Source organism: Neovison vison, chromosome 7, assembly GCF_020171115.1.
Source record: "Neovison vison isolate M4711 chromosome 7, ASM_NN_V1, whole genome shotgun sequence".
NCBI lineage: Eukaryota > Metazoa > Chordata > Mammalia > Carnivora > Mustelidae > Neogale > Neogale vison.
Genome location: NC_058097.1, coordinates 164,973,450 through 164,991,552, shown reverse-complemented (window position 1 = coordinate 164,991,552; position 18,103 = coordinate 164,973,450). Strand labels below are relative to the sequence as shown.

The 18,103-nt window shown below is 49.3% G+C and overlaps 1 protein-coding gene across 1 annotated transcript in view; it reads right to left on the bottom strand.

Annotated features, from left to right (window-relative positions):
* OTOG (otogelin) overlaps positions 1 to 18,103 on the bottom strand; it is a 78,205-nt gene that overhangs the window by 41,318 nt on the left and 18,784 nt on the right. Inside the window, 8 exon segments of the mRNA XM_044260253.1 lie at positions 7,588 to 7,741; positions 9,109 to 9,152; positions 9,349 to 9,423; positions 10,742 to 10,934; positions 12,705 to 12,917; positions 13,934 to 14,058; positions 15,607 to 15,784; positions 16,900 to 17,032. Coding sequence (XP_044116188.1) covers positions 7,588 to 7,741; positions 9,109 to 9,152; positions 9,349 to 9,423; positions 10,742 to 10,934; positions 12,705 to 12,917; positions 13,934 to 14,058; positions 15,607 to 15,784; positions 16,900 to 17,032 — 1,115 coding nt within the window.

Sequence of the window (18,103 nt, the reverse complement as noted above, 5' to 3'; positions counted from 1 at the left end):
TCAGCTCAGATTAGGATCTCAGGGTCCTGAGATCAAGCCCCTCACTGGGTTCTGCACTGGACATGGAGCCTGCTTAAGATTCTCTCTCTCCCTCTCCCTCTGCCCTTCACCCACCCTGCTCACATGCATGCCCTCTCTTTCTCTCAGAAAAAAGAAAGATGTTAAAGAAAGCTTTTCAGGGGCGCCTGGGTGCCTCAGTGGGTTAAAGCCTCTGCCTTCTGCTCAGGTCATGATCCCAGGGTCCGGGATCGGCCCCCGCATCGGGCTCTCGCTCAGCAGGGAGCCTGCTTCTTCCTCTCTCTCTGCCTACTTGTGATCTCTCTCTGTCAAATAAATAAATAAATAAATAAAATCTTTAAAAAACAAAAAAAAAGAAAGAAAGCTTTTTAGGAAGATGGAAACTCAGATTCATATGAAGGAATGAAGAGCTCTAAAAATAGAAAATATGTTGGTAAATAATTCTGGAAATTGCTTCTTAATTTCTCTAAGAGATAATGGAGCATTTAGAGCAAGGTTAATATCAATGAATTATGAGGTTTACAAAATACATAGAAATAAAATGTATGAGAATAATAGCACAAAGGACAAGAAGTAAGTAAATGAAAGTATACTGATACAAGTGTTCTACAGAAAGTGGTAAAATATTAATTCACAGTAGACTGGTAAATGAAAGATACATATTCTTATCTCTAGAAAAAACACAAAAAATGCCAAGATATGTAGTTAAAATGAAATAAAGGAAATAAAATGGAATGTTAAAAAATAACTCCCCAGGGTGGGAGGTCAGGGTACCAGGTGGTGGATATTAGAGAGGGCACAGATTGCATGGAGCACTGGGTGTGGTGCAAAAATAATGAATACTGTTATGCTGAAAATAAATTAAAAATTAAAAAACAACTCCCCAAAAGGCAGAAAAGACAAAAAAAACAAATCCCAATACAACAGATATTTTTTCAAAAACAAAAAAGAGGGGGACAAACAGATAACAAATAACAAGATGGTATATTAAATCAAATCCAATTACATTAAATCAAAATGTATAAACTCTTCAATTGAAAAGGTAGAAACTGTAACATTGGCTGAAAAAGCAAGACCCAAATGCATTCTGTTTACAAAAGACACAACTGAAATATAAAGGCAAAGAAACATTAAAAGTAAAATTATAGGAAAAAATGCCATGTAAACACCAGTTATAAGAAAGATGGAGTGGCTTTATTAACATCAGACAAAGCAAACTTCAAGCCAAGTAGCATTAACAGAAATAGGAGGGATAGTTCATGACAACAAAAGAGTCCATTTATCAAGAGAACATAATAATTTTGAATGAACATGCACCAACTAACAAAGCTTAAAAACAGAAGCAAAAACTCATAGAAACGAAAAAGAGAAAGAAACAAATCCACGATTATGGTTAGAGATCTCAACACTCTACTCCATTAATGACAGAACAAAAAAATTTTCAAAAATGCTAGAGAAATGAACAACTCTGATAAGCTCTTGACTTCATTGACAATTTAAAAACTCTGTAGTGAAATGAACAATATGGAGTAACTCGGGTCAAGCAGTGGACTGTGTCGAACAGTGACTTAAGCAACTAAGGGCATTGCAGCTGTGATCAGATTATCACTGAGGCCAGCACCAGCTAATGACACATTCAGAACTGATAACCAGCAGAAACACAGGAGGTCCATCTACTAAGGCCCAAGGCTGATTATATCTCTCTTAAAGGGGAGGATTTGCTGCAGACTGTCAGACTCCTCAGATATGGACTCCTCACCAGACCAAGGCCTGATCTCTACTGTGCACCCCCAGACTGACTTCACGTTTGGATTGTTAATGTCCTACCTTCTGTTCTATCACATTTATTATGTGACGTGTCTCGTGCTTTGCCTTGTGTGATATGTAAGAAGCCAAGCTAACCACATGGTGAAATGTCATTGAGTTTGGAATCCTGAATCTGCTTTATAATTATGTTAATATTGCTTTATAACCGAATAAAACTGACACTATAGAAAGACACAACCCGTGCATGCACCTTCCTAGCATGCTCACGACACTATCCAGTAACTGCAAAGTATTCATTATTTTCAAGCATTCATGGGAGGTTCACCCAGACAACTATATTCTGGACCATAAAACTCAATGAATTTCAAAGGTTTGAAATCATACAAAGTATATTCTCTGATCATGGTGAATAAAATTAGAAATCAGGAACAGGGGTGCCTGGATGGTACAGTTGGTTAAGCATCCAACTCTTGGTTTCTGTTCAGGTCGTGATCTCAAGGTCATTAGATCAAAGCCCCGTGTTGGGCTCCACGCTCAGCACAGAGTCTGCTTATGATTCTCTCTCCTTCTCCCTCTGGCCCTCCGGGTTGTGCACACCCCCTCCCCTCCAAATAAATAAATGAGTCTTAAAAAAGAAAGAAAGGAAGGAAGAAATCAAGAACAAACAAGTATAGGAAAAATCTCCAAATATTTCAAAATCTAGTAACATTTCTTTTTTTTTAAGATTTTATATATTTATTTGACACAGAAAGAGAGAGCACAAGCAGGCAGAGCAGCAGACAGAGAGATAGAGAGAGGTCACCTGCCTACTGAGCAGAGACCCTGATGTGGGGCTCCATCCTAGGACCCTGGGATCATGACTCAAGCCAAAGGCAGATGGTTAACCGACTGAGCCACCCAGACGCCCCTCTAGTAACATTTCTAAATAACTCATTGGTCAAAGAATAAATCGGAAAGGAAATTAGAAAAGATTACAACAAAAATAATGAAAACACGTGGTATAAAAATTTGTAGAGTGAGGGGCACCTGAGTGGCTCAGTGGGTTAAAGCCTCTGCCTTCAGCTCAGATCATGATCCCAGGGTCCTTGGATAGAGCCCCACAACGGGCTCTCCACTCTGCGGGGAGCCTGCTTCCTCCTCTCTCTCTGCCTGCCTCTCTGCCTACTTGTGATCCCTGTCAAATAAATAAATAAAGTCTTTTAAAAGAATTTTGTAGAGTGAGCTAAAGCAGTGCTTATGGAAAAATTTATGGCTTTAAATGCTTATACTAGAAATAACAATTTAACAAATGTAAGAGCAAATTAAATCCAAAGTAAGTAGTAGGAAGAAAATAAAGATTAGAGCAGAAATCAGTGAAATAGAAAACCACAGGGAAAAAAATCAATGGAACCAGAGTAGGGTCTTTGAAAACAGCAATAAAATCGACAACCCCCTACCTAGACTGGATAGTAAGAAAAAGAGAAAAGACTCAAATTACCAATATCAGGAGAAAAGAGAAAACATCATTGCAGGTCCTACAGATATTAAAAGGAAAATAAAGAAATACTTTAATGATGTAGAGCCAATAAATTTGACAACTTAGATGGAATGGACAGCAAAGACATCAAACACCTATGAATAAGTTCAATAACATATGTGCAAAGCCTTTCCATGAAAAGTACAGAACACTGTTGAGGGAAATTAAAGGAGACCCAATAAATGGAATAATGCCACATTTGTGCATTGGTGGACATGCTAGAGTGAAGATATTAGCTCTCGTCAAACTGACTTCTAGATTCAACACAAAACCAATCAAAATCCTGGAGGCTTTTCTGTAGAAATTCTCTAAATTTACATGGAAATGCAAAGACCTAGGAGTGTCAAAAAATCCTGAAAAAGAACAAAGTTGGAGCACTATCACTTTCTGATTTCAAGACTTAATATAAAGCTTCAGAAATCAAGACTGTGTGATACTGGCCTAAAGACAGACAAAGAGATTAATGGTACAGAATAGAGAGTCTTAAAATAGACCCACATTTAAAGAGTCAATTGATTTTTTTTAACAGAGGGACCGAAGCAATTCAATAAGGAGAGAAAAGTCTTTTATTAAAATGGGGCTAAAACTGCAGGATAGCCATCAGAAAAAAGGTAAAATGAAATTTGACTCCATTCTACAATATAGAATCATTTCAGGTAGATTATAGATCCAATGTAAAAGCCAAAATTGTAAAGCTACCAGAGGAAAACATCAGAGAATGTCTTTGTGGCCTTGGAATTGTACCTACTGAGGACATGGAGAACACTGATCCTAAAGGAGAAAAATAATCGATTAGATGTAATCAAAATTTAAAACTTCTGCTCATCAAAAGTTTTTAGGCTTATTAAGATATATTAAGTAAATAGATAGACAAACCACAGGCAGGGAGAACATATTTGCAATGTATATATTTGATGTGGAAAGAACTCTAACTTAATTTAAGATGATTTATTTATTTGACAGACAGAGATCACAAGTAGGCAGAGAGACAGGCAGAGAGAGAGGGGGAAGCAGGCTCCCCACTGAGCAGTGAGCCTGATTCAGAGCTCGATCCCAGGACCCTGGGATCATGACCTGAGTGGAAAGCAGAGGCTTTAACCCACTGAGCCACCCAGGTGTCCCTCTAACTCAATTTAAAGAAAATAGCCAACCAAATAAGATATGGGCAAAAGACTTGAGAGGACACTTCACAAAGGAAGATAAGCAAATGGCAAAAAAACACATGAAAAGATACTCATTGTCATTAGGGAAAATTACCAGTTAAAATTACAAATTAAAATAATGAGAGACAACAAGCAACGAGTATCTTTCATGGGTACCTATACATGAGCATTCAAATTTGTCAAAGCTTAGCAAACTGTATGCTTAGCAGCTACACATTTCACTGTCTATAAATTGTGCCTCACTTTAAAGAAATTTAAAAGGGAAAAAAAGCAGTGAAGCATCACAAGTTGACTAGAAGCTGTATAATTAAGGGGAGCCACCATTTTGTTGGGGGAACTCCTAAAATGTCAGCTTCTATAGACTTTTTTTTTTTTCTCTTGGCCCAGCCCAATTTCGAGAGAAGAATCCTTTTCATCTCCAACCTAGGAGGCAGAAGCTTCAATGCCACTATTGAGGGATCCAATCTGCTGAAGAGGGCTGGGGTCCCACTAGGTTTTCATTTAATCTCCCTGTTTTCACTCTGCATCTCATCCCTCCTGGTGCTCCTGAGATCAAAATCTCTGATGAGGTTGGTTTCTGCAGAAACTTTTACCATCTTTCTCCTGCTGAGTGGGGTTAGGGCAGTTGTTTGACCCCAGGGCCTGGGGGAGGAGGCCTGGGGGGCTGACAGCCTCTTAGAGAGACTTGATGGGATATCCTCCTGTCTCCCTCCCACCACCCCACCTTCTGAGATGCCTGGAGCCTCCTGTCCCTGAAGCTGTCAACACAACATAGGTTGTTTCCCCTTGGCCTCCTCCTCTGCAAGCAGCAGCTGTCGATGGTGGCTCGGCAAGGTCAGTTTCCACACATCCACCCTTGCTCGTTCTTCAAAAACTATTGACCCATCTTGTGCCATTGTCATTCCCATGCCTGGCCTCTTGGTCCCTGGGGACTCACAGGTTTTTAGTTTTGTTTTGTTTTTACTCCATTACCAGCATTTTATTGTGGGAAGAAGCAGGAAAAAACCCAAGAGTTTAAACCACTGTTTTCCCTGAAGCCACTTAACCTTCCTAAGCCCCTGTTTTTTCAAGCATGAAACAGGGGTAATGACGATTTCTTGAAGGTCATTATGAGAATTTCGTTACAGACTTGGGCACACTGCCTGGCACTTAGTAGATACACAATAAATAATGGTTTCTTGTCCCTCCTTTACCCATAATTGCATCAGCCACCAACAGTGGGCTGACTCACACCTTCCACCTTGAGCCCAGGCCTTGTCTCTTGCCACCTCCTGAGGGGTCTTCCCTGCTGCCCACCATTCACTGGTCCCTCCTGGCCCTATGCAGTCCTGCTTCGGTCCCTGAGCTCCTGCTGCATGCCCACCCTAGAGAGAAGCTTTGGCCTCTGGCCTCAAGGGGCTCGTAGTCAGTGGAGCAGCCTCTCCTGACCTGTTAAGGGATCCTCTCACTTCAGGGTCCCCTTAGAGGTCATCTGCAAATGCACGGCATCCAAATGAGAAAGACAATGCTCATCTGCTCACAGGTAGTGCTTACTCTGTGCTGTTTTACAAATGAGGAAACTGAGACTCAAGGAAGTTATTAACTCACATAGTAAGTGGAGAAATCAAGATTCAAGCCTGACTCCAGAGTCTGGGCTCACAACCCCTGTACAATACTGCTTAGTGACGCCAGGGCCCTTGGCTCAGCGCCAGCCCCTCTGGGCAGGAGTCATGGGCCCTCATTGTACACATGCGGCCACATTCGGGGAGGTCACAGGGACAACTGAGCCCAGCTCTCCCAGTTCCACCTGACCTCTGTGGCCTTGCTGCCAGGGTTGGTAATGAGCAACCCTCAGTTCCTGACCCCAGGGGCTGCGGCTCTCCCTGTCCTCAGAGAGGCAGGCTTATACATGCAAGCCCAGTACCTCAAGAGGCCTTCAATGACAGACATTCCTCACAAGCTCCTCTGGGGCCCATGTGGCAGCCGGTATTGTCCGCACCCTACCAGCTGGGCCTGGGATGCTGTGGCTGCCCTTGCCTGGGAAGGGGAAACTCCTCACCCACATGATGACCTCTGTTTAGGGAACCAGACCCCTGGCCTCATGGAGCTGGCATGCTCTGGCCGAAGGGCAGGATCTGGGGTAAGCAGAGCCGGGTTCGAGTCCCGGCTCCTGGGCCGCCCACTTCCCTCCACCCTGCCCTTGGCCTCGGTTTCTTCGTCTGCAAGATGAGAGTAATGATCCTTCCTTCCTTTCTCCCAGAGAGGCTCTGAGGTGGAAGGAGGTGATAAGAACAAGTTGTTTAATGAACAGTAGCGCTCTCGCTGACTATTCCCTCCCCTTCCCACCCTGACCCCCCCTCACTCCCCTTCACTGCCAGGCCTGGGCCAGAACTCCCAGCTGACCCCCGATCTCTGGCCTGGCTGAAGGACACAGCCCTGGGCCACCAAGTCATGGGATCAGGCACCCAGCTTCTTCTCAGCCCAGACCTGAAGCAAGACTAGAGTCGGGAACGAGCCCTAGCAAAGCAGGAAGCCAGGCCCCGGCAGCCCCTCAGCGTACGGCACACCCATAAGGTCACAACTCTAGCTCACATGGCGTCTGAGGCACCTGGGAGGGAGATGTTCCACTGGGTGGGCCTTGCTTTTTGGAGTATTAGAGGACCCCAGCCTGCCCCCCAGGGGGGCCCCATTGACCTCTGTGGGGAAAGGGGCTGAGAAGTGAAGCTGGTGTCTCTCCCATGGGCTTCACCCCTCCGGGCCTCTGCAGCAGGCTGCACACCCCACTCCGTGCTTTCACTTCTGTCGCTCGTGTGTTCCCCAGGATAGCCCGGGGAAGTGGCAGGCATTATTATTATTACTTCCATTTTAAAGATGAAAAACTGAGCCTCAGAGAGATTCGGCCTTTTCCTTATCCCAGGTCACACAATGGGAAGAAGCAGAGTCAGGGAGAATGTACTCCGGGTTGGACCCCGCACCACCGCTCTTTCTCAGGTCATGTGCCGGCCATTCCGTGATCACTGGCCAGCCCTGGGCTGGGGCCTCCCTGCACGGCTGTGTCAGGGATTCCCTGCCCCTCCCTCTGCCTTGTGGCCCCTGACTCTGCCCGCCTTCAGGAAAGCGTGACCCTGCAGCCTGGGTACGTACCCTGGGGGGCAGGCACAGCCCGAGAGGCAGGGGCCAAGGGCTGGCATGCTCAGGTTCAGCAGCTGCTGCTCACACGTCCTCTCTCTGCTCAGCTCGGGGTCCGTGTGCAGGTCGCTGCAGTTCACGAAGACCTGGCCCACCGGGCAGGGCGTGGCTGCCGGAGAAGAGGATGGCTGCTGGCAGGAGCTTGGATGCCCAGCAGGATGTTTGGAACACCTGGTCCCAGGGGTGGGCTCCTGGGTGGCAGGGGTGGTCAGGGAGGGCGGGGGACCCAACAACTGGAGGGTAAGGGAGAGAGGGGCTGTGATGCTTTCAGGGGCATTCCTTGGGTTCCCTTGGGCTGCGGGTGTCCCGTAAGATAATCACCCCCTCTACCAGCACCAAGAGTGCCACATCCTCTCCACTGGGGACTGTTCGGACACTCCACATGCACATTCTTGCTGAACCCTGCAGCAGCTCTATGAGGTATCACCATCCCCCATTTCCCACCTCATGGAAAGAAGTCACTTCCGCTTTCCAAGGCGCGAAAAGGTGAGAGGACATGCCCCCAGAGAGACCAGGAGAAGAGCCCGATGAGGAGAGCGATGCAGTGTGAAGGGGTGGCCAGAGGACTTTCAGCAACGGGGAGGTCAATTCCCCATTACCTATGATTCTATGCCGTAAACTCCCTCTCTCTCCCTAAACCTTCGGTCAAGTGCACACCTGTAGCTTGTGCAACTGATCTTTTTTAGGGAAATCAATAAAGGGGAGGTGAGTTCCACGCCCAGCTTAGGAGGGAGCAGAGAGAAAATAGCCACAGGAGATGAGACAGAAGTCCCAAAGGGAAACAGTCTGACAAAAAAGAAAATCACAGAATTTAAGGTTATAAACAAAAGAGGAAGCGAAGGCTCAGGGAGGTGAAGTGAGTTACCCAGGGCTGCACAGCTTGCAAGCACTGGGCTAGGTCTGAACTCAGGGCGGCCAGACTCTGGAGGTCCTGATCCAAGCCACTTGCCGTAGGTTTACTCTCTGACCCTTCTGTGCCAATCCCATCCTGAGTGGCCCTCCTCACCCCGACACTCCCGGCCCCTATTCCACCTCCACATTCCTCACAGGCCATGCCTCCCTATTGCCTGGAACGGCCTCAAATATGCAGGCTGTCCTCCCCATCTCTGGGACCCCCCAGGTCTAGCACATGACTCAGCAGACAGTCAGCCCCAGTGGAACGACCAGCAGCTCAGACTGAGGAAACCCAAGACCCAGGGGAGGTCACCTCTGCTGGGTGCCCAGTCTCAGCCCCTCCTTCTCGGGAAGCAGGAGGGACAGTTACTGGGGTGGGGCTGAGGATGGGCCAGAATTTCTGGACTCTACCCTCCAAACTGGAGCCTTTCCCAAGAAGTCGAGGAATACAGGAGGCTCAGTGTGGAGCAGGACATGGCCGGGCTTTCCCCTCCTGGTCTGTCCCCAAGCTCCCCACTCTCCTCTCCATAACCCCACTAGCATGGAGGAGCCCCCAGAAGCATCCCTCATCTTTCACCTTACCTGGTGCTCTGCTATCACAGCTCATGACTCCATCTTTGCAGTGGCTGTGGAGAAGGGGGCGGGGGGTGCCCTGGGATTAGCCGACTCAGATGGACATCCCCACTCTGTCCCTGGCCCCCTGCGCAGAGGCGAAAGGTGAGCACTGCTTTGTGGAAAGATCTGCTGGGCTCTATTGTCTTCGGTCAGTCAGCAACTTCCGTTTAAAGCAAGGACACTAACGCTGCTATCTAGGGGACTCACCAGTGGCCCAGAGATGGGATGTCGCTGTCTCCAGGGGGATAGTCCATTCCTTGAAAGTGGCAGGAGCACTGGTTCCTGTAAAACCCAGGACCAGAGAGAAATGAGCTGACTCGGGGGCTGGGGCAGCGACTGTGGAGGACAGGGACCCCACCCCCTCAGCAGCCGGCAGCAGAAGGACACAGAGAGAAGTAATAACGTCTGCCATGACAGGTGACACATCTCCAAGGAGTGGGGAAGCCAGACTGGCACCGAGGACAGAGGTCAGGGCCATTCACCTTCACAGTCTGAACACCAGGCTAGGCCCTCCAAATACATCATCTCATCTGTTCCTCACAGGGTCCCTGATGTTGTCTTTCGGCTCCTCTTTGTAGGTCCACTGAGGGCAAAGACCATTTCGTCCTCCTACACCTCCCACAGCCCCTGCCAGTCCTGGCCAAGTGCAGGTCTTAGAGCAGAATAGGTGAGGACTGGAAGGGATGTCTGCATTCCTCTGACCCCTGTGTTTCTCAGTCATCTTCTGCCTCTTCAACCCCTCCCCCATAGAAACCTCAGAGGCCCCCTTGTTGCCAATACTCAACTGCAGGACGTGGGGATCTCAAAGGAGGACACTATAGCTTGAAAAGGCCTTGAGAGATTCCAGTACACCCCCTACAGAAGCCTCTCTCCAGGCCCCATCCCTCAGTGAATGTGATACCATTTTAGGGGAGAAACAGATCAAGAGGGGACCGAGGGCTTTGCCAGTCCGCCTGGGATCCTATGAGGTCACCTCCAGCCACACTGAAAACATGCCACAGCCAGCCTCAGAGCTGTCCCTGTCCCCTCGGCCTGGAGCACTCTTCCCTCACGTCCCCCCATCTTTGCTCGCATGTCACCTCGGCAGAAAGGCCTTCCTTCCGTGCACACCTCATGTGACATAACAGTAACCCCTCCCTGCATGTTTATAGCCTGTTACCACCAGACCCCTTAAGTGTCGGTTTATTTATTAATCTGTCTTGGCACAAGAATGTGAGCTCCATGAGGGCAGGATTCTGTTTTGTTTATTACTGAATTTCCAGGGCCTAGAATTGTCTAGAACATACCAGGTGATCAATAAATGTTTGTGAAAGGAAAGGGGAGATGAAGGGAGAGAGGCTGCCTCTGTGGGGCTGTTACTCCATCTCATGGGGAAGCCAGGCTGGAGTTCTAGGCCTAAAGAGCTAGACGTGAGGAAAAAGGCCTGAGAAGGGAAGAAACCCACCCACCCAGCCACCCATCAAGCTCTATCCTGTGACTATGAGATGAAGCAGGGACATGGGAGCTACAACCTCTCTGCAGCTCCCCAGCCCCAGATGCCCTAGAGACCCTCAGCCCTCCCCAGCCCTCCTCCCGACAGAGGTCAAGTTAGCCAGCTCACCTAGGGACACAGAGGTCAGCCTGGGTATCCAGATAGGTGTCCGGTGGGCAGGTACAGCCTTCTACACACTCGTCCCCACTGAGGTCGCTGTTGCCTCCAGCCCCACAGGCTACAGGGCCGGCCAGGTCCTGGCAGGTTTGTCCACACAGGGCCACACAGGGGCTATACTCTTTGGTGGCCCCACAGGACAGTGCTGTAGTGGGAAATGAAACTGCGTGCTTTGTCTCCCTCAGCCCCACAACTGCGTGGGGGTGGGGTCATCAACCTAATGAGGAGAACTGAGAACCAGAGAAGACATTTGTTCAAGGTCACACAGCAGATCAAGGTCAGCCTTGGGATTTGAATCCAGTTCTTTTTTTTTTTTTTTTAAAGATTTTATTTATTTATTTGACAGAGAGAGATCACAAGTGGGCAGAGAGGCAGGCAGAGAGAGAGAGGAGGAAGCAGGCTCCCTGCCGAGCAGAGAGCCCGATGCGGGACTCGATCCCAGGACCCTGAGATCATGACCCGAGCCGAAGGCAGCGGCTCAACCCACTGAGCCACCTTCTGACTGCCGAGTCCCGCTTCCTCCCACTACACCACAATGGCAGAGAAGCAGGGGTGAGCCCCCCTTCCCAAGCCCAGTCTGGACCCTGCCATTGGTGTTTCTTTTCCTCTGCAGGGCGTTTCCTCTCAGGCGGTGATACTGGGGGACGGTAGGGTTCACCCCTCACCCCTGCACCCGCCCCATCAGTCACACACCAGCACACGCACACAATAGAGCACACGCACACACACAGGTGGGTATTACACACACCGCCCTCCTTCTCACTTTCATGTCTCTAGCACACATGGGCTCTGCAGGTCAATTGTGCTCTAGTTAGCAACCTCTTAGGGCCCTCTGTCCAAAGACTGCAGGCTTCCCTCTCCTCATATGGCCAGCAGCCCTCTCCCTCAGGGTCTCCCGCACCCCACAGAGTCAGATGGTCAAGCTCAGCTCTTCTCACCCAGGCTACACATCAATGTCTCCATTTAAAAATGCGGATGCCCGGCCCCATGGCCAGATATGTTGTTCTCATTGATACTGAATGTGGTGCAGATATGTGCATTTATTTTAAAGCTCCTGGGTGCCTGGGTGGCTCAGTGGGTTACGCTTCTGCCTTTGGCTCAGGTCATGATCTTAGGGTCCTGGGATCGAGTCCCACATCAGCCTCTATGCTTAGCGGAGAGCCTGCTTCCCCCTCTCTCTCTGCCTGCCTCTCTGCCTACTTGTGATTTCTCTCTCTGTGTGTCAAGTAAATAAATAAAATCTTTAAAATAAAATAAAAGCTCCTATGGTGAGTCTAATGTGCAGTCAGGGTTATAAACAACTGGTCCTGTCCAGTCACCTGGAGAAACTGACTCAGAGAGGGGCAGGGCCTTGTCAGGAACACACAGCAAATACCTGTAGGACTGGCACAGAACACAGGTCTCCTGAGTCCCAGGACTTTTTTTTTTTTCATTTCTTCGACATTTGCTAAGAGCTTACTGCCACTGGGGCCCTGTGCTAGGGCTGGGGGTCCAGAGACAACTGACACCTGGGGAAGAGTGTGGCCCAGGTGTTGGGGGGTGAACAGGGACTAGCTCGTCCCCACTGAGCCCCGTGTGCATTGAGGGTGATGGGAGCCAGTAATCTTGAGAAGGTTTGCTGGGGCTGCAGGGAGGCCTACTGGGAAGCTCTGACTGGGGTGGTGACAAGTGAAGGCATTCCATCTCCAATCCACGGACCTAATAGGGCTTAGACACAGGCTGGAGGGGAGGGTCACAGAGACGCAGTCATGTGTCACACGTCCTGAGTGTCAGGCCTGGCTGGCCAAGGGGACAGAGAGCACAGAGGAGGGATGAGGCAGGGGTGTTAGGCGGCAGGGGGACAGTGAGACACTCAGGTCTGGAGCTGGGCTCCTCCAGGCGCCCTCGAGGGGGTGCAGTCGCATGGGGCACTTACCGCAGGCTGGCAGGTGGGCCCGGAAGTCAATGGGAAGCCCATGGCGCCGGCACAGGTGGGCATAGTGGGCCAGCGTGGCACACAGGCAGGGCTGCCCACAGCGGCAGGCGTCCTGGCGACACTGCTCGAAGTAGGGCACGGGGCTCAGGTACGTGGAGCAGGGCGCGAACAGCTCCCCGGTGAGCACACTGCAGGACTGCACGGCATAAGAGGCTGGACACAGGAGGGACAGGGGCAGGGAGCAGGGATCTGGTTGGCCTGGTGCCTGGGCCCAACTTCTTCCTACCCTGTCCCCATCACAGTGCAGGGGGCTGTTGGCGCGAGAAGGTGGGTGCAAGTGTGTGTGTACAGGAGGGACGCAAGCAGGTACCAGAGCACACGGCCGACTGGGAATGTGTGGCTATGGTTTGCGAGGTCTCGGTGTGACTACATGGCAGGCCACGGGCATGGGTGTAAATGACTCAAAGAGGAAGAGTGTGTGTGTGTGTGTGTGTTTAGTGTATTCGTGCAATACACAGTCTACCATGCACGGGACGTGAACCCACATGCTGAAAAGACACATGGGCATGAACAAAACAGACAAAAATCCTGCCCTCGGGGAGCTTACACTATTGTCAAAGGAGACCGCAAACCACAGCGAAGTGGAAGGGGAAGACCTCAGAGAGAGGGAAGGAGGAAAGCAGACAGACGTTGGAGGTGGGGTGGGAGGGCCAACCGCAATTTTAAACCCGGTGGTCTGGAAGGCCTCCGTGGGAAGATGAAGTTGGAACAAAAATGTGAAAGAGGTGAGGGGGTAAGGCCTGTGTTCAGTGAGGGAAGAGCATTCCAGGTGGAGGGAATGGCAAGTCTAAAGGCCGGGAGCAGAGAGGACACCTTGCGGTGCAGGAAGAACAGCAAGGAGGCCTGCGTGGCTGCAGCAGAGTGGGGGGCAGGGAGTAGCGGTGGGCAGAGAGTGTAGGGCCTGGGGGGGGCCACTGTGAGGGCTTAGACTTTTGCCTTAAGACGGGGGAGCCAGTACAAATGTGTGTCTACACGGCAGGGACGGAGCCCGAGACTTCTGTCTGCCTGACCCTTCCCAGAAGGGAACTAAGGTGACCTCTTGGCAGCTCCCCCTTTTCTCATCACGTCTGCCCAACCTGCCCAGCCTCCCAGGCCCAGAGTTCCCACCTCATCCCCCTCAAACCAGTCCCATTGCACCCCGCTGCTCCCTCCCTCTCCCCCCACCTCACCTGCTTGCAAGTGCACATCACAGGGGTCCAGCGGGGAGCCAGAGATCAGGGGAGAGCAGGCAGACAGCGTCTTCCAAGAGTTGCCAAAGAGTTGTGGGGTGCTCTCAGGCACTCCCACTGGGGACCTGCAGTCACGGCATGGCCACACTCACACCCTTGCACACGTGGACTCAGACCCATGTATGTACGCATACACCCAGAGCACAAATACATGCCAGACGGGCCAACAGCCAAGGGAGCCTGCACAGTCCCATACAAACACATACGATTATGGATGTACACACATACGCACCCACACACATATTTAACAGTCTCCAAAGGGACCCAGAACTGACGTGGGGCCACACACTACACCGTCTTCACCACCCACCCCCCGCTCTTCATGTCAGAGAGAAACAGGGACACCATGTGAACCAAACTTCACCAGATTAAGACTTCCTCCTCCTATCTCCACGAGCAGTTCCCGAAAGCTCCTTTGCCCTCCCTTTCCCTCTAGGTAGGAAATCGTCATACAAGGGGCAATAAAGGAAGAAAGGGGGAAAAGCATGTTTCCCAGATATCGCCAGTCTCCAAGGGCCACCAAACATGAGAAGATGGTAGATTGGAGAGATCATAATATGCGGGGTTGGGACAGGTTCTGCCTGGCTCTCACCATGCCCATGTTACTGCTCGTGAGCCATGAGAGCACTCGTTACCCACAGCAACTTTTCTGCCCAGAGTTCACATTTAGGAGGGTGGCAAGCAGCCCACACACTAAACCAGGGTCTGTCCCCACTGCCCTGGCCTGCTGCCCTAACATCAGCCCCACCAGGCAAGGCACAGTAGAACGCTACCTTTTTGAATGTGCATGTATTTAAAAGCTCTCAGTTTCTTCTGATTCTTTTTTTCTGAAAGAATCCGAATTCTCATTTCTGGCTGAAGGAAGCCTCTCATTTACTTCTATATCACCCAATGCATGTAACTTGAAAAACTGGCCAGAACCTCTCACTTTGACAATCAACCCTTTACTCTCCTTTCTGGAAAGTCTGACTCTTGTCCCTTCCCAAGTTCCTAAACTGCATGCATGCCCAGACAGTCTTCCTCTTAGTTCTCTGTCAGTCCCTGGGAAACAGCCTTCCCCTGAAGGTGAGCGGCTCACTGGGTGTGCCCAGACAGGAAAGATATGGGGTTTAGACTGGCCTGGTGGGATAGAAAGCAGGAGTCTGGGCACCATTGCCTCACACTCATCTAAAGGTGTTCACGTCAATTAAAACAAGGAAAACCATGAACTAAATGAAACCCAGCCTAAGCACTACCAATTTTAAGACCTCACTGTAAAGCAGTTATTTCTCAAGGTACGGTCCACAGATCTCTTACACTAGAATCATAGCGGTAACTTACTAAAAACAGGATTCTTAGGCCCCAACACAAATCAGATACATGAGAAGTAGAACCCAGGAGTCAGCATTTTAACAAGCTCCCCAGGTGAGTCTTCTGCACGGAGAAGACGATGAACCATGGCCTTAAAGAAATATGCTTCGATTTAAAGGCAGAGGAAGAAATAATCAGTGGTACATGTGCAGCCCAGGGAGGGACCAAGGGAGTTTGCAACAGGTGTTTTCAAGAGGGGACTCCGGGTACTCGGCCTTTAGGGACCCACCCCCTCCTTCTGCTTCCGGGGCAGGGGCACGTACAGGAAGTCGTCCTGCGTGTTGCCGTTGAAGGTGCCACAGAGGCCCACGGTATCCTCGGCCCATCGCTGGTCCACCTGCAGGTAGAGCCGCAGTCCTTGGCGATCGTAGAGAAGCCGCACGCCCACGTTGGTCCTCACCCGCAGGAACATGGAGGACAGCCTCCGGATCTCAAAGGCGTCTGGGCACAGAACCACAATAGGGATGTGGGAAGTTCTGCCGATGTGCATCCCACCCACGGCCACCACCTGCATGGCCCTCGCCCATACCCAGCGAGCCCAGCCTTCACACCAGGTGAAGCCCTGCCAAGGGGTTGGCTTGGGAAGCCTTTAGGAAATCCTGTTCAGGGATGAAGTCAGGACCCGGGGATAACACCATGGTGGCACTGGTTACAATTTTTTTTTTTTTTTTTTGAGCATCAAGTGCCAATTAAAGTTTTGCCTCCTTAAGGAGCTGAAAATATTTCCTTCCTTAAAGACCATGCTGTAACTACCCATTTTTTCGATGGCCACCAGGAAGCTCATGATATGATTTTAGATTTATTTGTAAAAGTTTTAAATTTTTAGATTCAGTTGTACTGAATTTTTCACTTTTTGTGGCTTGCATTTCTTTCGTCTCTACATTCCCTGCATCCCCACTCCTCTCAGTCTTGAACCCCTATTCTTTTTTTTCCTTTATCATTTTCTCTGGTGCTATCTCATTTCTTAAGAGTTTTGCCATTTTTGTTAGATGTGCTTCCTACAAGATACCACAGATCACTTGCGTAATCAGACAGGATAATAAGTTATTAAAGAAGAAGTAGGGGCACCTGGGTGGCTCAGTGGGTTAAGCGTCTGCCTTCAGCTCAGGTCATGTCTTGGCGTCCTGGGATCAAGCCCTGGATTGGGCTCCCTGCTCAGTAGGGAGTCTGCTTCTCCTTCTCCGTTTGTCCCTGCCTCTCCTTCTGTCCCTCCAACCTCTTAACACATGTGTTCACTTGCTCTCTCATTCTCTCAAATAAAATCTTTAAAAAAAAAATAGAATAGGGATGGAAAAGAGCTCCCTTCCTATCCTCACATTAGGAGAAGCCATCATGCTACTGTGAAGCCTATTGTCATGTTGGGATGGGGATAAAGACCATCTTGCAAGTCCAGAGTCCACATTCCTGGGACCGAGGTGCTCCTCTGGCTTGATTCACCCGGTATTAGAGAATGTGAGCTCTTGCCCATGTGGCAGTGCCTTTAGCCAGAGGCAGTGCCTGGAAGAGGAGGCCTGGACAGGCAGCTCCCAGCTAGTTCTCATTCACCAAAGCCGTACCATCTGTGTAGGGTGGGGTGACCTTGTACTGGTCAAACAGAAGGACATCCCCTGCTTGGGTCAAGGTCACCTGCCTCCGAGGGTCCTGATGCAGAATCACTGATACTGACTGGACACAGACTCCATCTTGGTTCTGGAGAAAGAGGAAGACAAATGAGGCAGAGTTAGTCTGTCTGTCCTGCTGGTCCCAAGAAAGCCTCCAGGAGCAGGGATTCTAGTGCACTTTGAGGTCAGGGGCAGGCTGAGATTGAGCCCTAAAGGAGATTAGGAGTCCTCTAACCACATGCCTCATCTGGGACTGGGAAGGCAGAGGCTCGGATTGGAGAAGGTTAGTGGCAGAGCTGGGATAAGGCAAATAAAAATACAGTCAACTCTTAGACTGTCTATGACATACAGCAGAGATAGACCTAGATGGCCCAGAGACTAGCCTCAGAAACTCTCAGAAAATCCCCACTCAGGGACAACATAGGACTTTAATTTCATCCCTTTATAGGCATTTATATCATTCTTTCCTTGTATCGCACCCTGCAGAGCACCAAGCTCCCCCCATGGGCAGGTCAGGAAATGAGCTAATACTATGTGGGCCTCAGGTTCTCATCTCTGAAATGGGTAGTAAACATCAGGCCCATTCATACTTCCCTTACACAAGAAAATATCCAACAACCATACTGTGGTGAACATGTCAGATATATTCATGGAGAGTACAGATTTGTGTGGGACATAGACATTAAGTAATTACAAAGTTGGCTTTTAACTTATTATTGGGATCAGTGCTGCAAACAGGTGTAGGGTGCTAAGAAAGCATATAGTGAAGGAACAAGACTTAGTCTGCAGAGGTAGGAAAGGCCATCCTAGGGAAAGATAAGGATAATGCAAAAATCATAACAAAAATTTTAATAATCCTTTATTTATTATAATAACAGCTAACCTTAATGGAGAGGTACTATGTTCAGGTACTATTCTAATCTTTTTACACAGAGTCACTCACTTAATTCTCATAGCAACCCTATTTAGTATTACTAACAACCCCATTGTGCAGATTAGAAGACTGAGGCACAAGAAACTGTGACAGGTGATCTGAGATCTGAAGGATCCACAGAAGGTATCTGTGCAAAGAGAAAAGGCAAGGAGGGGGACATCCAGGAACCGTGACCAGTCCATACAAAATTCCCTGACACAGTTGGGTATTTAATGTATCCAAGCA